The following is a 22,128-nucleotide window of genomic DNA, read 5'->3' as shown; positions in this document are numbered from 1 at the left end:
CTGTGATGGGGCCACGTTAGGTGTAAACTAACTCTGAATGAATGAATTTAGCCGACATCTTCATAGTGACAAGGAACAAGATTTCATTGATTTCAGAGAAACTGAGCTGAAGATCAGGGAGTGGGTTTTTTTGGTTTTGTTTCAGAAGCAGCTGTTCTGTATCAGAGGAAACTCGTGTATTGTCTTCACAGCTGTAAATGCACAATGCGTTAGAGTTTATTAAAATCACTAAAAAGCAGACAGGCACAATATTTCATAAATAATTATTTTAAAAATAAACCAGTCCAGCAGCAGGGAAGTTAGGTGACTGAGGTTTAAGCGAGCTAAACAGGAAGGACTTAATGGTTCTGAAATAACACCATCAGTTACTGTAGGTATGTTAGAAAAGCAGCAGCAGGATGCTGTTAAATGTCGAAGATGGTAAATGAAGGGGGGAAAACGGCATCCTGTTTTCTGTGGGTGCTGAGGAAAATGAGCCATGGCTCAGAGCCACAGCTGCTTTAAAAAGTGTAGATATAGAGTGAGTTGGAAGGTCATTTGGTAAAAAGCCATGCTCAGAGCAGGAGGCTGTATAAACATTTAACTGAACCAGCAAAGAAGGAATTGTCATAAGAAGCAGTGGGAGACATCATGTTGATGATACATTTTTTGAGATGCAGCGACATCGAAGCTCAGCTAGAAAATCCTTCTGTCCTTTTTGAGTGTTCCTCTGACTCTTTGCTTAAGCTTAAATTGGGCAAGTAGGATCTGTAGCCCTTTTTGTTAAAAAGGGGTGGCCTTTAGCAAGGGTGCAGGTCACATAACAGATATTCCGTTTAGTTGAATAGAAGTCTGGAGGATGGGCTGTAGCATTTCTGCATAAAAATTGATATTTAGTGCTGTCATCACTTTTGATAAGTCAAAGCCCTTCTGTGAAATGCTCCGCCGAAGAAGCTATTATCTCCAGGACTATATCAATGTTGATTAAATTGTTATTTTTATTTCAGATCTATGAGGCCCAACGAGAGATTTCCAATTCTTTTAAGACTTCAGAGTTTATTCCTCTTCCCAGGTTGCTTTCTATGGTGATGGTAACAACAGTCCCTGCAGTGTGCAATAAAATAATGTTCACCCAAGGACTAAATGTAAGAGCAGTCTGTAGTATTTCAGTGGATTTTTCTGTCTGAGTTAATACTGTTTGATTTAAGTGTGTGATCATCCAAGAAGTTTCTTACGTTGGTTAATTAAATATATTTTATATTTTCTGTCCCAGCGTAAAGCTGGCTTGGGGAAGCCCTGGAAAATTAATTAACTCATTGATGCTGCTTCCAAGAGCCATTCATAGACACCAACTCTGCCAATGCTCACGAGTGGTTTAGGCTGGGAATCTGAAAACCTACAGATTCTTTCCTGCAAGCCAAGGTTTAGGAAGTAATTAATTTATTAACAAATTTTAACATATATTCAGAGTACAGGTTATGTGCAAAGCATAAGAAGAAGCACTGAAATGTCATATAATTCAACTTCTTTCTTTTAGTTACCCAGCGTAGTAGTGAAGCACAGCATACTGTCACTTGTATCAATGATTCTGAGAAGAGCCTTGAAGAATATTGAGTACTGTTTGAATGAAGAAACTTGGCAGAAGTCAGAAATCTACACACTGTCAATGATGCAGGAATTCGTACAGCTGTACAGAGAAGCCATCAGCAAGGTACAAAGTAAAAAGAAAATTGGGGTCTAACATGAGTCATTTTGCAGCAGGTAACTGTTCCTCTGCACTTTCTGCCGAAGTGGTTGTGGCCTGGGAGCCAGAAGGATAGTATCTTTGGGTGGTGGTGGTGTGGGAATACTGTGGGTTAAAAGGTTAATAACTGATGTAGTAGTAGACTACATTTCTTAACAAAGCTGTCTGATGGAAATGCAAATAAAATTTTGTTGTGAGATAAATTTGTGGCATTGGCAGCGATTGTGCTGCAAATGAATTCCAAGAGCAGGCTCAGAAGCGAATTATCCTTGTGGTTCAAGGAAATCGTAGCCAGCAAAGTTCATTCAGAGTTAGAAGTTACTAGGCAAGGTAGCACTTGGGTTGAAAATATACCATGAGGATAAAGAACCAAATGTTAAATTTTTCCCAGGAAACTTCTTGAATAAAATGTTTTTTCCAGTATTTATGTTCTGCAGAAGTGAAAGTACACTGCTTGATTTCAGATCTTTTTCTGATGGCATACAAGATCAGTTACTACCTTTGTGAAGAACAGCAACCAACTTCTTGTTGGTTGGTTGTGAATATTTTTATCACAGTAGCTTTGTCTCATGCAGGAGAGCTACTGCAATTTACTCATTTTGCTTCTAGGTTCTACCAGATATGAACAACATAGTGGCTGCCTGGCAGGCCCTTCTGAAGCAAGGGAAAGAACACCATGATGGCCAACAGGAGAAAAGGGAAAGTGATATCTCCACTGTGAAGGAGACGATTGAGACAGCAGAAGTTGCTGAACAGCATGGTAGGCAAATCAGGTGGAGTTACCCCTTCCTACATGTGTGTGAATGGATGTTGTGAAATCCTCATCCTGTGTAAGGTAGTTAACTTCAGCAGAGTCCAGATGTCACTTGTGCATTTACTATTCATCTTTGCATTGTTCAGTTCTCTGGGCAGTTTAATTCTGACCAGTGTCAGAATTGCCTACGAACGCAGTTTGACAAATAGTCTGCCATTGCTACAAGGAAGTTAAGCAGTTTTCCTTTCTGCCATCGCAGAATCACAGAACGGTTGAGGTTGGAAGGGACCTCTGGAGGTCATGTTGTCCAACCCCCCTGCCTAAACCTGGTTGCCCAGGACCATGTCCAAACAGCTTTTTAACATCTCCAAGGATGGAGACTCCAACAGCCCCCCTGGGTAACCTGTGCCAGTGCTCAGTCACCCTCACAGTAGAAAAGTGTTTCCTGATGTTCAGAGGAAAACTCCTGTGTTTCAGTTTGTGTCTGTTGCCTCTGGTCCTGCCACTGGGCACCACTGAAAAGAGCCTGGTTCTGTCCTCTTTGCACCCCCCCTTCAGGTATTTCTATACGTTGGTGAGTTTCCCCTGAGCATTCTCTTCTCCAAGTTGAACGGTTCCAGCTCTCCCAGCCTTCCCTTGTAGGAGAGATGCTCCTTTTCTTTCATCATCTTTGTGGCCCTTTGTTGTACTCTCTCCAGTGTGTCCCTGTCTCTCTTGTACTGGGGAGCCCAGAACTGGACACAGCAGTCCAGGTGTGGCCTCATCAGTGCTGAGTAGAGAGGAAGGCTCACCTGACTTGACCCGCTGGCGATGCTTTGCCTGTTGCAGTCCAGGATACTAGCAGCCTTCTCTGTGGCAAGGGCACATTGCTGGTTCATGTTCAACCTGGTGTCCACCAGAACCCCCAGGTCCTTGTCTGCCAGTCTGCTTTCCAGTTGGATGGCCCACAGCATGTACTGGCGAATGGCGTTGTTCCCCTTGTTGAACTTAATCCTCCTGTTCTTGACCCATTTATGCTAGTAGTAGTATTTTGCACACACAATAAAACAGGTAGGGAAACTGATATGTCTGAAAAATAATTTTTTGAGGGATTTTAGGTTGGCCAAGTTATTTTACCATGAGATCATTTTTTTGAAGTAGTTAGTTACTGTGGCTACACAAATGCTTGTGGTGTTGTATCACAGGAGTAAAAGCATGCAAGTGTTGGAAGAGGGAGAGAGGGTTGGAGTGAAGGCTTCAGTTTTTCTCTCTTGAAACCAGGATCTGTCCTGAAGGACTTGCTTTCGTAGTCCCATTGCAGGGAACTGGAAGTTTTAGTACTCTCTGTAGCTTGGCTAGCAGCCTGCAATGTTTTACTTACAGAGGGAAGATAAATCTATAGCCAGTTCACAGGGCATATTACACAGTGAGACTTCCTGGAGCAGAGAGTTTTTCAGTGTATGACCTTCTATGTGTGGCTTTGGGCAGCAAAATAGTTATCAACACTGACACTCCAAGGCTCTTTATTGGTAGAATGCCTGCTGAAACCAACGGAGCAGCTCATCTCTAAAGTACTGTAGCTGTAGTTTCTCTGCATACTAGGGTGATGATACTGTATCACTTACTCTGGGCTCACCTTTTACAGCTTTGTTTGCACTGTGGCCGCTAGAGAATTCTTTTGTAATGGGAGTTGAGACTCAGGCAAACAAAGACAAAAGTTTATGCATGGCATCCATCCAGTTCTTCATGGCTCCCTGAGGGAGACCCAGTTAACAGGCAAAAAGTAGGTGTTAAAAAAAAAGTTCTGGCTGCCCCTGCCCTTCATTTCTTTTGCTTCCTTTCATTAGTGACTGGATAACAAGTAGCTTTTATGCATCCTCATAAACTAAAAGAATGTTTAGCTGCTGAAATGGCTTTTCCTGAGAAGTAAACAGCTGCCTTAACTGGGGTTGGTGTTTCTCTCGTACAGATATTTGTTGTCTTCTTCTTGCCAAGAGGTCACGTTGAGAAAGTATTATTTTGAAAGAGGGAAGGCAAAGAAAGAAACCTTTAACTGAAATAAAAAATTAGTGTACTGTGTCCTGCACTTCCCCAGTCAAACCTACCTGGCATTAGGTAAAAATAGTGTCCCCGGAAACCAGCAGCCTGACTGTGTCCTTGCCTTCACTTTTTTCTGTTGCTCAGCCTTAAATTGAACAGCAGTGGGACTGATTGGATTCTTATAGTGAGAATCCAAATGTTGAGATTGTCTTTTATATATGTGAGCACTTTAAATGTCAGTTTAAGCACTGAATAAGCTAGTTTAGTTTTTAAAATATTCACACAGGAATGCTGGGGAGGGAAGCTGGGGATTCCATTTTTTTCCCCCCATTCTTGTTAATGAGGAAGGTAACTGATCATTTCATATGCAAGTCTATTGGAAATACAGTTAGTAATTCCCATGTTGGATAATGCTGGTGCTACACTTTGCTCTTTTGGTATGAAGGAAGAAGAAACTAATTATGTAAACACTTTGTTTAGGCTCAGATGATGCTGAGACGCTGTTTCTGAAAGCTGCGCTGCTTCAGGTCATATGCCTTTATCAGAAGGTTGTGCCCCACTTGGTAGCACGGAGCAACTTTGATTTTAGCAAGCTGCTAAAAGGTATGTGATAGGTATTTCTATTACCTTCATTTCTTTCTCTGGATATTTACAAAGTCCACAGCAGAAGAGAATGTTTGCTCTTCTGTGTAGATAGAGGAAGAACTGTTATCTAAAAGTAACTCATTTTAGTTTCTTACTTGTGTTGGCATTTATTGTTGCTATTTTTGCAGTACTTTGGCACTCTGCCCTCTTAAATTCCATAGCTGCTCTGCTACACTCAGTTGTTGTAAGTGGTAGGTTGCCCTACAGTCTTCCTCTTTGTGTGTCATATTCTTGCAAAAATTTGGTCTTTATGGGGTTTTAATTCTAATGTTTCTGAGGAAGACTTATGTCGAAGTCTTAATGAGATTTGGGTGTGTAATTCTCCTAGACCTATGTCAACAATCCAACATAAGTAAGTTATTTCCAAACTCTTCTTAGCTGCAATGACAGAATTTTTTTTTAACAGTATAGTTCACAGAAGTTTGGGGTGGGAGAGAAGCACATACCAATTCATCTGTCTCCTCTGGAAAATGTTTTAATATTCAAGTATATTTTCCATTTGCTGTGTTTTAAATTACTTTATCACAGTTTGGCAGTGTGTGGGAAGAAGAACAGTATTCTGTATGGTGTTATCTCCTGTGGAAAATCTATATGAGGAAGCACTTTAGCAGCGTTGTTCTATTTTTGTCTCTGATGTCATGTTCACAGAGGGTATTCCTCTACATATGGCAGAAGTAAACAGAGACGTTCTGCACCTCCTTAATGCAGCAAGGATGATCAGCCACCAATTACGGGCTGTGGGCAAGATCCTCCAGTACTGCTTGTGGCACAATAAATACAGCCATTTAAAATTGGGACTGAAGGAGAAAGCAAAATGTTGTTTGGGCATCATTGCTGTCTGTGGGCCACTAGAGCTTGTAGGCCACCAGAGCAGAGCAACTATCTGTGTTTTAGGCAGGTCTGGCATGTATAAGAATGGGCGTTATGTAAATGCCTTGGTTGAAATTTGCCAGGGGGAAAAAACGGGCTTTAAATTAAAAAAACCCTGTGAATCAACTGTCTCATGCTTGAGGTTTTTTTCCCTGTGTCAAAGCATGTTTAATTGGCTTGTATACTTGGTGACTTAACCAAGTCACATATCCCGTTTATCCCATGATTTTTAGCATTGGTCTGCTTTTTCAAAATGGACAAAAGGCAGGACACCTTTTTATGAGCCACGAGTCTCTTTGATGGTATGTTTTGTTACAGTATAAAATAATAAAATTAAAAAGTTGAATAGAGCAGAAAGTTTCTCAAACAAATGTGATGAAGTGAGCCTGTATATTAATTTTGATGCAGATGATATGGTAGAAAATGATGGTGTAAATTAATCTTGAAACTTTACTCTCTCAGATGCCAGCTTGAGAGTTCTGTCGTTCCTTCCTCTCACCCGATTGAAACATACACTCCAAAGGCAGCATATTCTTCTACCTTGTAGCAATATGTGCTTTACACAGCTGGTACAGTTTTATTGTTTGGTCTTGCTATTGGCTAGACTGTGTAGTGATGCTGCGTTTTTAAAATTTATAGTTGTCTCTAACATGGACCACGAAGATACTACACAGACGATGAAAAGCACACTGAAACAAAAGCTTTATACAGTTGATCTCTGTATATAACTTAATTGTTAAAGGCTGTTAAAGTGTGGGCAGGACAGTTTTGGAGCACGTTGCAAGGGTCTCTGCACAGCTGTAAGGTGAATAATTCTGACCAATTATTGCTGTCCAGCAATTTATTCTCTGACTAGAGACCAATATTTTGGTCTCTAGTTTATCCATCCTCTTTACTTCCTGTGGGACACAGCTTTTCGGGGTCACTAGGACTGATAGAAGAGATTTTGTATTCCCATATACCAGTAATGGCTTGTGCTGAGAACAGGTATTAGTCTCTCCCCACTGAGGGCTGGATTCCAGCCTTAAATTGGCCAAACATAACCATAGTGTGTCTGGGGATGTCATGGTATCAAAGTTTGTGGATTGCCAGCTTATCTCACAGTGGTGGTTTGAAACCCTAAATAATTTGTGTTCCTGAAGTCTCAGGAAAATATACCAAAATAAAGTTGATGACTGTATTGCTTTCAAACCACAGGTATCGTCACTGAAAAAGGCCTCCGAGAGGAGGTTCCTCCTGTTCTGCAGCACCATATACTGAAAGTAGCTTTGGAACTTCCTGCAAATAAATTTGCCTGGTTCAGAGTACAGGTAGGAAACCGCAAGGCAGATTTATGTTTCTTTAGCCTCTTGTCCTCAAGTCTTTACATCTGTCACTGCCTAGTTTTAAACTAGTCCTAGTTGTAGGAGGTGATCCTTTTGTAAAACCAGTGAGAATTATAGTCTTAGCATTAGTGAAGAATCCTGTCTGAGCTGAAAAGTTGTTCTACAAGGACAGAAATTTTTGCCTCCCTGAAGAGGGCTGGACAATGGTTCCTTCAGCTCTTCCTCTCCTTATGGAGGGGCAAGAGTGGGAATTTGATGGTTTCCACTTGTCTGTAAAGCCTGAGATTTCAGACCAAGGGAATGAGCTGCTGGTAGAAGCCATCCCACACAGTCCTGGGGAAGATTCTGTCGTTTAAGGCTGTCCTTCCTCTCCATGATTACAGGAAACCTTCTGGGCCCCTGCTCTCTTTTTTACTGCAGGCTTGTAAAGTAAGAGAGCTGTTGGCAGCCTGCTTCTCATGTCTGGAGAAAAGAGTGGGCCTAGCATTGGGGGGAAGCAGAGAGACGTGTGGGTGTTGTGACTGCGATCCTGCTTTGTAGGAGATTTTCTGTCGTTTCCAGTTGGCCGTAAAGGAAGACTGAGGAGGGTTAAGAGCAAGCAAAGGAAAAACTGGAAACAGGCAAAGAAGTTAAAGTATTTTCTTTTGGCTTTGCCCTTCTAGTATAGACAGATTTTAACAGAAAAGTTACAAGCCAAATCTGGCGATGTTATAGAGGGTTACAGTTGTTAGACATCAAATGCAAGTCAGTGAGAAACGCAGGGGAGGTGGCTGAAGGATCGTCATTTGATGTTCAGACAGCATTCGACATCACTGTGACTTGCATTGTTTTCCTGTTCTTTGGAGATCAGTCTCTTAAATGATTATATTTCTTATTCAGACAGTACTTGTAGGAAATCTGAATTCTTGGGGAGAACAAAAATAGAAGTAGGGTGGATGGTTGTGGAGGAATGTGGCTTTATCTTGGACCCTTTTATTGGTATTTTTGTTACTCCTCTCTTCTTCCACTTTCCAAAAAAACGTTGTACTCTATTTTCTGAAAGCAAAGTAGTATAAATGATGCCATTGATTTCTGGCCTTGGTATTTTTGGGCAGGTCTATAAAATAATATACTTTCATTACATATCTGTTTCAGTGCAACATAATCCTGTAAAGTGTTGCTGTACCAGGGGAATTTTAATATATTTTTCTTTTAGAATGTTTCTGAGACAGAGAAGGCATCTGGTGAAAAATCAGTATTCTATTTACTGATGAAAATGTTTGTTACAAGTAACCATTCTCATCTGAAAATTTCAACCAAAAAGCTGATCATCAAGGTAAGTGTTTGATCTGAAATATCGGGATATTCACTATATCTTATTAATCTAAAATTTCTGTGCTCTAAAATTTTTCTTAAAGCTGATACCTTTACTGCATACTTGTGTGGCCAACCATTGTCTTTCCTGTTTCTGAGGCTGTTCTTGGAAATTTCTGTAAGATAACTACCTGTTGGCTAAGTATTCTATGAAAGTACATGCTGTCAACTGAATTTGCTGCAAGTTGATGAAATAGTAAGGAATATGTCTTTAATGTTTACCCACCCTCTCTTCGCTGAATTGGTTTTGATACTGTAATAAACCGATGTAGTTTGTACCTGTAAAGGTCTTGACATTGATCAAGAAGAGATTTATTTTTTTTTTGATCTTTCTCTTTTATCTTCATTTATTTAATCTATACTTCATCACTGCAACCTTCCTAAAGCCTTAGCTAGTTTGTTCTGGCCTTGCAAAAAAGTCCTGTTTGTTACAGTCTGATACAAGCTCTGATGCAAGGAGTACTGTTGCCTTAAAAATGAATTAAAATCCCCTTCTGTGCATTTAAATAAGTTATATGAATTTTCAGAAGTGCTGATCAACTACAGATCTCATGAGGGCACCAGTGGCTGTTGGTTCAAATATCTTTTTAAAACTGGGCATCTTCTGGTTATCGAAGCTGGGGTAGAGACCTACAATAAAAACAAACCCAACCAAACAACTGTCCCTGCTAAGAGAAGATCCAAAACGCTGTTCGAAGGCCTGAACAGAGCTCCTCATGCAATGTCCCATAGTAATAGTGGTATACAAGTCTGTATACAGCTTTTTGCATTTAATTTCTGCATTTAGTTTCAATCACAGGGTGCAATTGTAATGTCCAAACCACTGCACCAGAGTTACAGTGATTGAACTAGGTTCTAGTTGCCCTTGATCGCCATAAGGGATTAAAGGCAGGTTAACTTTGTCCCACAGTAATGAATATCTCAATCAGAAGCTACCCCGTACAGTTTTCCTAGTGTATTTGGATTCTTTTGCTGAGTGGAGACGTGGGCTGCCTGAGTCATTCTTGTTTCCTCTTTTAGATTCAGTCCATTTCATTTTCTCTGAAGAGAACACAGGAGCAGTGAAGTTAGGGCAGTTGTGGGTGCTAAGAATAGATGTTAATGAGTGTGTTTTGCTTATTTTTCAACACAGTGCCATATAATCGGAAGGCATGTTTTTGGATTTCACATTCTGTTCCTGCCTGTTTTCATGAGAGCTGCAAGTGTATTTCTATTTCAAGACTCTGCCAAAAATAGTTAATTATTTAAAAATGAATCCTTTTTTCTTTTTTTTTTCTTTCTTTAAATGAATTATCCTGTCAGATTCGTGTAAGCAGCGATGTTATTTTTATAACTGATGGTGGTGTACACAGAGTAAATGTAGACCAAATGAACTGTGATAACTTCCTTTGTGTGTGGGGAAAAACAAAGGCACGGACAGATTCATCCCACATAATTACAGTCACTTAACATAGATTCCAGAGTTAGGAAGCTGGTCAAGGTTTCTTCTGTTGTTGAGAGTGAGGGGCAGGTGGTTCTACCACTGTGCTGTTCAAATTGCCTGTCATCTGGATTGTCCTTCAGACAGCCATTCCTCTTCCTCCTCTTTTCCCTCCTCCTCCTCTCTTTCTTTTACAGACGTAGCATAGGGTCACCGAGTTCCTAATTTGGGTGCCTCAGATAAGGGCATGAATTTAGATAGCATGAAAGTGGGCAAAAATTTCTAAATATTTTAATGCCTGTTAACTTGACTGTGGTAAAATTGCATCTACCTCACCACCCACAGTAACTGTGAGTTTGCCTACGCTTCCTTCTGGACCTTGCTGTGGTCACAACCCACTGTTTGTTTATTTGACGGTTTACCTATCTGCCCAACTGTTTTAAGCACAAGTAGATTTATGTTTATTTTAGCAGTGATTTTCCTTTTGTATTACCTCAGTAGTTTTCAAAAGCCCCCCTACAAGCTGTTTTTAAGGGTATGGCACTCTTTGTTTCTTGCTATAATGGTATAAAGAAGTACAACCCTCTTAAAGCAGTATAGCCTGCTCCCCTGAATTTATAAGATTTACTGTGGTGCAGGGATTGAATGCTCTGTGTCCAGACAACTTTGACCTCGGTAGGGCTTGTGCTGACTGACTGCTGACAACAGAAGGACTTGACCAAAGTCTCCTAGCCTTTATCCTGGCTTTTACCTTTGTCTGTGTCTTGGGGGGACCTTCCTTGCCAGTGTGTGAGACAGAGTTGTAGTAGCCCACATTGTAGGGAGCACATCTTTTGTTTCAGGCCACTTTGCTGAAGCTGTCTGACGTATAAGGCTTTTTTGCAGGCTGGGAGCAATGAGATGGATTGGCCCTGGCTGTGGCTCTGTACTGTAGCAGGCTCTCTTCCTCTCTGTCCCTGCACCGTAGGCCTCGAGCAGTGAAGCAGCAGAGACACTGCTGCAGTGAGCAGCCCTGCAGGTAGCACAACGGCCTCTGGATCCGGTACATGGTGCCCTGGCATGTGCTGAAGCAGGTTCCTGTGCCCTGAGTGCTTCTAGAAAAGTCTAGCATTCCACATGCATGGGAATGAATGTTCATAGTGAGATTGCCATGTGCTCGCTGCCCAGCCTGGTGAATAGCTGTTGACAGCGTAACTTGAATGGGGTGCATATGGGATCTATCCCATACACATGGTCAGTGTGAGGGCAGGAACCAAGTGGAGTTTACTGGGTTTGTGCTGCAGACAGCAGGTGAGAGAGGGAGAGGCTCTGAGAAGACAGGAGCAGAAAGAAGTTGCTGTCAGCTGATTTTACCAGTTTTGAGAGAGTAAGCCATGTTTTGTCTCTTACTTTGGTAGTTCTTAAAGCCCTCCTTTCTCTGCCCTGGGACGGTTTCCTGCCCTTTTCCTACAGAGCCTGTGTGTCTCTGGCAGAGCTCAGGGGGTTTCACTCGTCAGCTGTAACATAGTCGTGCCTCACTTCTTACTGCTCTTGCTCAGAGACCAGTAAGCAAATAGCCGTGCTGAAGATACTAGGCCTTGGTCCTAGTTAGGCTGAGGTCAGACTATACAGTCTTGGGAGATTTTGTTTTAAAAAATGCATTCAGTTTTAGTAACTGTTGAACAGTTAGAATGGCCCTGGTGAGTGGGAGTAAGGCCTTTTGAACTGTGGGGGTGAGAATGACTGATATTTCTTTTCATCAGCCTGCTCTTCTTTTTTTCTTCCCAAGAAGAGGAAAACATAAAGTTGCTGTACAAAAAGATCTGTGCTTTTTTGGGGTTTTGTATTTAAATTGTTATGGGTTTTTTTTTTTTGTTTTCTGATCAGGTTTTACGTGACAGTGGAGTGTTTGAGTACACATGGAAGGAACTTTCAATTTGGCTGGAACACTTGGATAATACAAAAGAAGACAAAAAGGAAGCAGTGATTCAATTTTTGGAAAGGGTAACAACTGTTCAAATTAGCTGGATAAACAATGCCAAGAATAGCGTTAATGGAAACTAATTATTTTGTTGCTATTGTTGAGAAACCTGTCAAAGATCAGTGAATGAATTCTGAGAAAAGCAGTGTTTGTAATTCTTTATACAGAGCTGGCATCTTTCTTGTCTTGGGTGGGAGGACAGTGAAATGATTTGGAGGAAAATTAAATCCAGAAAGATAAATTGTTATTACAGCACTGTTGATAAAAGAGTAGAGTGTTCTGTATGTGGGTAGCTCTTATCTCCTCTTTATGTGGCAATACCTGCCAAAATTATTAGACCTGAATAAATTGTAATCTTTCACAAGAAAAGCTGACATTTCCTGTTTGCTTTTCAGGATGTTAAATGCCCAGTGCTTCCTTTTCATTGCAGTTTCCCAGGGACTCAATGTGTGGTAGCACTTCAGGTGCAAAATCGCAGTGAACATTTCTTTTTCCAGCAGACCCAGCGTCCCATGTACAGCAGTAACCATAGGCAGATTCCTGCAGGAATATATGGAAGTTGTCCTCCTAAAATTGTCCCAGCTTCTAACCACTTTTAGAACATAGTCTTTCTTTACAAGATATGGATCCTGTAGACCTAATAGCTTGTGCGCTTTACTTTTCTCTCAACTTTTGTTAACAGATCCTGTTGAAACTGGTGACAAATCCCTATCCATATACAGATAAAGCAGCAGACCTTGTTCAGGAAGCCAGTATGCTCCAAGTTAATATGTTTAAACAAGACTCTGATAACGTCAGCATCCCCATCTCTCACATTGACGGTATGTGGTTATTCCCTGAACAACAGAGAGTTACAAGACCTTGTGCTAAATTTTCTAACCCTAATATGCAAACTGACGACTGCTAACTATGGAAATCCTGCTTAAGTAAGGACCTATTGGATTCAGCCCTCCAGTTGTATTTAGTATCAGAAGTAGAAGTTTGAATTGCAAAGTTACCTCTTTACCCCCAGAAGTAATTTCTGATGCAGTTATGCCATTTTAACAGTATTTTAAATTTCTCTCTTCAGGCTTGTGCAGCTGCATTTTCTAACTAAAACGAAAACTATTACAGTTCCTCTCCCTGGGGCTGCTCATCCAGGGGAAGGGGCTGGGGTGCCCTGGGAACTTTATTACTCCCAGGCACACAACTGCAATTTTGCTGCTTCTGCTGTCTGGGACCAGTCACAGCCCTACAGCAGACAAACTAAAAAGTTTGCAGATGTTGACACTTGGACAACTTACCATGTGCTAGCTGTTCTGCTGTAACAGTCCCTGCGTAGGATTTTGCAGTATGTAAATGTAAGATAATTGAGATAGTTTTACACTTGGTACCAGGTGGATCAGTTGCCTTGAGTTGACTGTATTACAGAGGTCTAATGTCAGCCACGGAATACATGGTATCTTCTTTGTATGTTAAAGCTGTCTTTGACTCTTTCATGACCAAGACTTGATTCTCTGGACATACAGAGCTGTGAAACTTTTCAAGGACTGCTCAGGATGTTCTTTTAATTGGGAAGCGGCTGCTTCCTTTGTACTTCCCTGTACACATTTCCTGTCACTTTTTCGCTCTGATCATCCTTACCTGCTGTCATGATAGCAGTAGCTGATGCACCCCTTTCCTTCCCTTACTTCTGTCAGCTGGACAGCAATGTTGAAAGGCAAAAAGTAAAGATAAAAACACAGTAAGAGACAGTGATTTTTACAGTTGTATTTAGCATTACATTGCTAGGCAAATGTGTCTCTCATTCTTTTTTCTGCTTTAGGAATTCAGAAGCTGCCTTGTATTCCTGGAGTGTTGGATTCTGCCTCTGTTGTTTTCTAGTTAGTCTGAATCCTCTCCTTATGTTTTTTCTTCACTTAATAGATGTCCTGGATATGGTGGATGTCCTAATTGAGGGCAGTGATGGCTTAGATGAAGAAATTGGTCTCACTTTAAATGAAGACATGATTATCCAAACATTTCCATTCAGTGCTGTTGTCCCTGCTGCATTAGAAGCCAGGAATATACTGTTGCTTCAGACTGAAAATGGAACGGGTACAGACTTTTTTGTTTCTATGTATCGTCTATGCTAGTGACGTGAAAGTGGGATCATTCTTACCCAATGAGCTCCTTGAGACGTTTTATTATCTTAATTGCAAGCAGAAGGAGGTGCAGATTTATGGTGTTCCCTGCTCAAGAGAGGCATTAAAGCTTATGAGGTGCTTCTGTCCTATTTTCCTGCCTTTAAAGAAACTCGCTTATTGTTTCTGGATTAGGAAAAATAGATGGAAATGCAGGCATTCTATAAACTCCCATTTGACTCTGGGGAGCTCCTAGTGTGGGAAGATAAACTTGTCCAGGTTAGAAAAAGAGAGCCCACCTTTCCCCTATGAGATACAGGGAAGTGGAGGAGGAGGATGACCCCAGGCTCTGAGCACAGAGGGGACTGAGGAGCAGTGCAGAGACACTGTCCGTGCATGGGCAGTCTTGGCCTGGAAGCAGTTGTGCTTCAATAACAGTGTTGTAAGCTCAGAGTATGCATATTGTGAGAGGAAGGTGGTTTCAATGGCTGTAGGCAGCTATTCCACTGAGACCAGTCAGTAGGGAAGAGAAGACAGGACGTTGAATAGAAAATAGATGCGTTTTCCAAAGAAAAATTCTTCAGATATGAAGCTCCAGGGGGTGAATGTTCCAAAGTTCTACCGCCTCCTTGAGGAAAGGATTTTGTGCACCTCAGAGGAGGATTTGCCAACCACACAGCACCTCACTAAGTCCTATGTATATTTGTCTGTTGAGTAGCACCTAGAGTGGAACTGAAAGTCACAGTTCTGAAAGAAAATCCTCCATATTTAACCAGTGCATGTTAACCTAGGTGTGTTCTCCCCAGTACAAATCAGTTCTCCTATTAGATGGTGCTTTGCTGGGGTCCTTATCCATCAAAATACGGACAAGTTTAGCATAACACAGTAAAAGCGGAGTTAGTTTTATGCTTGTCGGGAAGGAAACAGGCCAACCTAAGCATATATCTTAAAGTGGGGTGATTATTTACTTCAGTGGTGACTACTGTATGGAGTATTTTTCCAGATACCTCAGTGGGTCAGGAGCACTTGCCTAGCTCATCACAAGCACCTTTTAATCCTATTTGGTAGTTTTCTAGATGATGCTATATGGCCTGTTGCCCAAGTCTTAAGGAAAGAGGGCTGCCCTCGTGTCTGTGCTCATGCAGATTACTTCTGTCAACGGGTTTCATTTTTTTTATTTTGCTTATGTAGGAGCACACATCGTAGAATATCTTGTTGCTGTTTTCACTGACCTCCTGCACTCCCAGAGAGAACCCCTCGCCCTCTGCTTGATGTTCCAGCTCTATGATAAAGATCTACAGTCCCTGAAAGTTTCTAAGTATCCTCAGCTCTACCGATTTAACCAGTACTATAAACTCTGGATACCCCAGCAATCTCAGGAACCTGTGGTACGGAATACCTGAAGTCACTTGAATGCTTGAGCCAGTATTTCTATAAAACCTCACAGTGTATAAAGGTTACATTTCCATCAGAAAGTGCATTTACATTAAGCTAATTCTGTATTGCTTCTTGATGACATTGGGACACAAATTTGCTTAAGGGCTTTTCTCTAATGACACAAGAAGTCCGTGCTGTGGTTGGGAAGTGAAGCCAGGGCTCAAGGGTTGTACACGATCACCCAGACTACAGCTCCTCATCTGGAAGAGTGTGTGATGTGGCCCAAGGATCCAATTTACAGTGGCTGGAGTTCACCCAGGTGTGGGTTGGGAATGCATGGTCCGGCTGTGGTTTTCTGTTAGCCCAGCAGTGACCATATACAGATTTGCCATGGGACACCTTTGACTAGCTCTGTGATAGCAGGACTGTACACGTATGCTCCTGGAGCTTCAGTCCCACTTCCAGCACAGAACTAATTTCTAAACAGAGGTAGCTAAAGAAACTTTCGATTCATACTCATCTTTATTTATCTCTTATGTTTTTTTTCCATTTTGAACAGTTTAAAAAATGCAAAGATGTATGCAAAGAACCTGCTGTGGCCCTGGATTCTGTATTTACCACTTTGCTAAAGAAAGCCTATGAGAGAGGAAGCGATACCTTACTAGAAGATGATATCCAGACAAAATTGAGAGACCTGGCTTCCCAGCTCCCGCCTGAACAGCTTTTGTTAGGAGTAAAGCATGTATTACTATACCTGAAATCCACAGTGGAGAACTTTGGCAGTGTAAGAGCAATATTGTGATGATATTGTGAGTTAGATTGTTTTATTTTAATGCAGCAAGTACAACTGACTTGGCTGTTAAAACTTAAGGATCCAGTTCTCCAGCTTTTTTACATACTCAGCTCTCACTGGGGCTATAGAGCACCAGACAAACCTGCACATAATTTGTAAACAAATATCCATCCTTGTAATTATTGAGGAGTCTTGGATTTACTTTGCATGGGTTATCTTACTGAATTATGTGTAGTGCAAATAGACTCCAGATTTTAGTCCATCTCCTGGGTTTCCATAAGAAGCCTCCCCAGAGAGTGAAATTCATTGGCCGGTGTTACACCAAAAGTCACAGTGTAAATGAAAATCTATAAATATTTATTTGCCACCCTGAGACTTTTCTTAGAATCAGATTTCTATAGAGGGGAGTGATTCCTTGCCCCAGAAAAGGTTGTAATCTAGGAAGTTCTAATTTCTGCTCCTGTTGGATAATTATCCTTCTGCTCCCATCCTTCTCTTTTCTCAACTTCCAAGATGTCTGTTATTTTCACAGCTTGGTAGAACTTTTGGTCCTCACCTTGTTGACCTTTATATGGACCTGCTGAGCAGCCTGTTGTGCCGGGGAAATCAGATAGAGTTGGATAGTCAGCAGAAACGAGAAGAGCATCAGACTGAATCAGATCTCTTTATGGATGAGGAATCTCTGATTACAGAGGAGTCTTCAAATGACAAGGTACCAAATCCCTTGATACACAGGCCAGAAGCTCACCTGTTAGTAAACTTTGGTTTTATTTATTCTCTAGGGAAATAGTCATAATTTTTGCTGAATTAAAGCAAATTATCTTAGACATGAACAATTTTTTGAGCACAATTTATGTCAATGTCTTTTCACCAACCACCAAAGCATGGAACTGTCTAAAGGTGACAGAGAACAGGGGATCTGGCAGGGATCAGGCTTTGTGACTGCTATGACTTGATAATAGTCATGAGGATTTCTGGGATTTCGGTTAGGATTGAAGTGTGTCTGTCATACGCTTGCTGTATAAGGGCTTGAGTAGGATTTTACTGTTTTGTAGAAGCATTACTATAGCATTTGCCAGGTCCTCAGAAGGGCAGGGAGCGAACAGGATATCATACACTCTGTTTTTCACAGAGTTGTATTGAATGAAAGCAGGTTGATGCAGAGAGATGCTGTTAAGGTCTAGGAGGAGGAATTCAGAACTTTGAACATGTGGTCCGGCAGTTACGAAACTACTGTCTGTAGATTTGACCAGACTCCATCATCCACACTCTCACCCCTGAGCTGGAATACAGTCGAGAGGTCCTGACAGAGATCACTCACCTTTGCAGAAGAAATTCTATTCCCTAAGCCCCGTATAAAGCCTGTTTATGAAAATTATGTACTTGAAGGAATGAATTGTTGCCCCCCTTTCATCTTCTGTGGATTTGTGAGTGGAAACTAGAATGGAATTGGATTGACAAACCTCAGAATATACAATTTTCCCCTGGAAATGTACTTAGACATGTGGAGAATATTGAGTGAAGGCGTGCCTCCCACATTATAAATGTTAGAAGAATGGTATTTACGTGCTTGTAGTTTGTTAATAATTTTATTCTCTGACCAGTTGATAGACAATTTCATGTTCAGTAATTGTAATAAACATGCTCTGGAAAATAGGCAGATGAACGATTTTTATTTTTTTTTTCCCCCTCCAAAGTATAATTGTCCATTCAGTGATATTGTTACAACCATTTGTTACAGACACTAGAAGATACGCTCATGTTGATTTTCAGACATCCTACACTGGAGAGTTGGTTCCTGGCTTTAGAACAACGTTCTCTTCCTCAGCACAATTTAAACCCTGTCACTGTGAAGCTCCTGTCGGCTCACCTCAATTCCGGTGTGCTCCAGCTGCTGAAAACGGGTGCCCCGATGTTGCAGAGCATGGATCACAAGCATGTGTTATCGAAGTATTTTGAAGCTATCACAAAAAGTGTCTTGAAAGAGCTAAAGGCTGCGGGGAAAGACAGAAACCAGGTCTCTCCCAAGAAGTCTCACCAGCTGGAGGCTCTGGAGGAGCTGCACATATACATGGCTGCAGCTCAGCTGAAGGAGATCACTTTAACCATGCTGCGACTTCCTGAGACGAGCTTGACTACTCAGAAATCTGAAAAATCCCCTAAAAAAGGGAAACAACTAAGCTTTTATGGACAGATTGTGGTGCAGCTCCTCACAGAGAGCTACCAAAAGCAGCCCCAGCGAGGAGAACTACTGCTGTCTACAGACCACATTAAAGCTTTGGGGATATTGATGTCAGCATCAGTCAGCAAAGATTTGGAGAAAGTTTTCCTTCAGGCTCTCCAAAGTGAGCCAGTCCTTGCACACGCAGTCAGTGTAGAGGTGCATGTTCACTGCCTTAACCAGAGGTCAGAAACCTCCCTTGCCATTGTAGGCATGCTGATAAAACACTGTAGGACTCACCTGCTCCAGTTTGAGCTGTGGTGTCTCAGCAGTGCCACTGGAAGGTACCTCAGGGAAAACATGGAGAGCTTCCTTCCACTCATTTATGTGTATTTGCAATGCAGAGACCAGTTTGATTTCACCCGACCTTCCGCAGGTAAAGCCACAACTGATCCCTGTTTGTGATTCGGGAGGCCAAATTCTCAGTGTAGGCTCTGCTGGCCTTAAAGTCTTGGATCCTCTGCACAAGGAGTAGAGGTGATAAAATTTACGTGTCTAACTTCTAATGATTCTCTTATAAGTACCTCTACAGCACAAAAGGTAAAGGACTGTTGTGAAGGGTGACTGTTAGACTGAAGCAAAATACTGTTACGGTAGTTGTTGCCCAGTTTTCTCTTTTGAAGCCCTTATTTAATACTTAGTGCATGTGGAAATCTGTCTTCATGCTTATCTTGGTTTAGTGTAGGAGGTAAAAACTTTTTCTCAGGCATAGATAGAACACTGTCTGGTGAGTGGAATGCCATAGCCATATGGTTTTGCAGAACGTGAGCTTTCACTTTTACAAGTGTAAGGGTCCGAAAGTTTCTTCTAAAATAAATCTCCCAAGAATAGCTTCTTACAGTAATGCCTTCCTAAGCTGGCAGTCCAAAACTTTCCAATCCAACAGCAGCATTAAATTGACAAGACTGTTAAATTTTCTACTGGCAAAACTATGAGTTAGGATTCAGCTCGACAGAACAGGATCACTTTGATTCCATTTCTCTTATTGCGTAGAAATGTGAATAGCAACAGAAACAGGCTGACTGTAACTGTTGGTGGAGAAGGCTTAGCTCTATCTAGGAGAAATTCAAGTAGTGAAAAGACCTTGTCAGCACACAGGAAAGTAGAGGATGGTTTAAAGAACTAAGCCTTTCTCTAGCACCTAATGCACACCAGTGGTTTCGTGCTTGAGCACTAGAAGGGGAAACTGCTGTCCGACTGACTTGATTTATAAGGTATCTGTTAGCTGTCTGTTGATGTGAGAGAAAATTTCCTTTGAGCCAGGGTTAGAGAACTGGTAAGGTTTCGTCCTTCCTGAGATGCAAGGACAAAGCCTTTTATCAGGAAGTTGTCCCACTTTTGAAGGTCTGCATTGTTTACTCATGTCTAATCGTTTCAGCTGTGTGCAAGTGGTTGTCTGGTACATATGCTAAATACTTCCTAATGGTGCTATGGAGCAATACAGAGTGCGCTCCTCTGTAGCAGCTTAGCAGCTACTGTAGTGTAATTTCCTAGAAACTAAGTAATCTGGAGCTTGATTAGAAAAGCAATTTTGGATTTTTGTAGTTATAAGTCTGTTGTGGCTTAACACACTTAGATGGTGAAACCTGTGTCCCCTGCTCTCTCCCAACAGTTGCCTCAGCTGTTATACCTGTCTTGAGGAAAGCTCTGTGGAAGGAGCTCTGTGGTATATTTCAAGACACAGAAGCATTGCAGGAGACCACTGTGAAACTGCAAGTTCTTTCGAAGCTGTTGCCATCTTCAGAAAGCAAAGGGCTGCAAAAGCTTATTGACCGGCTTCCGGCTGCTCTTGAGAAAGCAGAAAATAACGAGAGGTAGGCAAATCCATTTGCCTTGTTTCAGGACTAGGTTTGTCCTGTGAAGCATTTTGATAGATATGCATGAATGCAAATACTGTGAACAACAATCATATCCTCTCCTCCAGATGGTCTGTCACTTCAAAGCTTTGGCAGCAAGACATCTTTAGGATATATACAAAGCATGTTATAACATTAAAAAATATATAAATATCTTTCTGCAGTTGGACAGTGGCAGATGCCATATCTAGGGTGCTTGAAAACTCTGAAGAGCTGCATTCCTGGAGGAGACGCCTGTTGTCAGCCTGCGTGAAGGGGTTAGTTTTCATGTACAACAACAGTAAAGAAGAAAGCAAGCAAGAAATGGAGAAGTCCATGCTGCTGAGGCTAGAGGAGTTGTTGGTGAGACTTCTTATCTGCACTGCCAGAATGTGACTTTGTGCATATATGTTTTTATGCTCTTGTATTTTCGGTAAACATAGACTTTATTTTCTGTTTTATAGATTATGGCTTCTGTGGGCTTTTAACAGCTTTTATGGAGTTAACTTAGCCTTGCCTAATCCTTTATAAGAAGCAGTTTTGAGTTGTTCTTGATGATGGCTTTCTGTTAACAGTCCCCTTTGAAAAACAGAGTTTGAGGTATTCAAGAGTTAAAAATCAAAGGTTGCCAATGCATGTTTTTATTAAAAAAAAAGAAGTGATACAGGTACTTCCAACAAGACCCATGCTTTCTGAAGTCTGTGGCAGAAATCAGGTTGATCATAGAAATCCAAACTTTAATCATAAAGAACACTACTTGATTATTCCCTCTGTACTACTGTTTCTTTTGTAGTTCAGTAAGGTAGGTGGATCCCTGTAAGACACAAAAATGAAGGTCTGCAGGCAGTGAATGCAGTTGACCTCTTTCTGGCTTCTGGTGACACTCCCTGTTAGTGCATGATTGGTTGTACAGGACAGGAGTCTTGCAGGACCTCAGGAGCTGCCTCATAATATTCGTCCTGATGGTGTTCGCAGGCCCGACAAGGTTAGCACCTGCCATTACTGGGATAGCTGGCAGTCTTCTTAAAACTTGTTGTTTATTGTGGTTTATAGCATTTCAGGGAAGATCAGTTTTTGTAAGTAACACATACACCCAGCCACCCCTATTTGCCACATGCAAACGTTGCTTAGCTTATATACGTTGTAGGTACATAAAAACCTTGTACCTGAGTCTTTTGCTTTGACTTGCTGGCTTTTTATTCCTTTCACACTTTGGGAGTGTGAAGAGTTTCAAGACGCTGGGTCTTTTGGTACCTACAGACCAGCTTGCTTTTTGATTGCATACAGTCCATATGCTCCCTTGATCCCAGGACCAACAAAACAAGACTTGCGGTTTCATTTGAGTGAGGAGGTAGGATTGTTGTATCCAGGAGCTTTCTTCCCTGTTATCCGTTGATCATCCCACCTGGGTGTTTGTCTTGCATGTTGTTAGCATGTCTGTTGAATGGAAGTGGCTGGCCTTCATGATCTGTAGAAGCTCTGTGCGCTAATTGTAAACAATGTGTTTTTACTTACAACATGCACAGCGCTTTGTTGAAGAAGTGGACCCAGATGACTGGTACAGCTTTGTGAAGACGGGACTCAAGTAAGTAATTTTGAGATGCACCAAAGGTGCTGTTGGAGGTGCAGTTCTCTTCACTTGGCGTTGTCCTGCATTTTATTGGAAAAACTCTGTCTCACTTGAATTCAGTCAGATTTGATGGTGCTCCTTGTTTGTCAGGGTGCACTTTA

The 22,128-nt window shown here is 41.5% G+C and overlaps 1 protein-coding gene across 1 annotated transcript in view; it reads left to right on the top strand.

Moving 5' to 3' along the window:
* URB1 (URB1 ribosome biogenesis homolog) overlaps window positions 1-22,128 on the top strand; it is a 54,074-nt gene that overhangs the window by 13,463 nt on the left and 18,483 nt on the right. The window contains 16 exon segments of the mRNA XM_074600801.1: window positions 987-1,124; window positions 1,517-1,690; window positions 2,333-2,483; window positions 4,977-5,099; window positions 7,209-7,321; window positions 8,532-8,651; window positions 11,976-12,092; window positions 12,752-12,890; window positions 13,975-14,145; window positions 15,363-15,559; window positions 16,108-16,332; window positions 16,874-17,053; window positions 18,083-18,938; window positions 20,175-20,376; window positions 20,583-20,760; window positions 21,924-21,982. Of these exon segments, the coding sequence (XP_074456902.1) occupies window positions 987-1,124; window positions 1,517-1,690; window positions 2,333-2,483; window positions 4,977-5,099; window positions 7,209-7,321; window positions 8,532-8,651; window positions 11,976-12,092; window positions 12,752-12,890; window positions 13,975-14,145; window positions 15,363-15,559; window positions 16,108-16,332; window positions 16,874-17,053; window positions 18,083-18,938; window positions 20,175-20,376; window positions 20,583-20,760; window positions 21,924-21,982 (3,143 nt within the window).

The sequence above is a fragment of the Larus michahellis genome, chromosome 1 (genome assembly GCF_964199755.1).
Source record: "Larus michahellis chromosome 1, bLarMic1.1, whole genome shotgun sequence".
NCBI classification, from domain to species: Eukaryota; Metazoa; Chordata; class Aves; order Charadriiformes; family Laridae; genus Larus; species Larus michahellis.
This window is presented reverse-complemented; position numbering and strand designations above follow the sequence as displayed.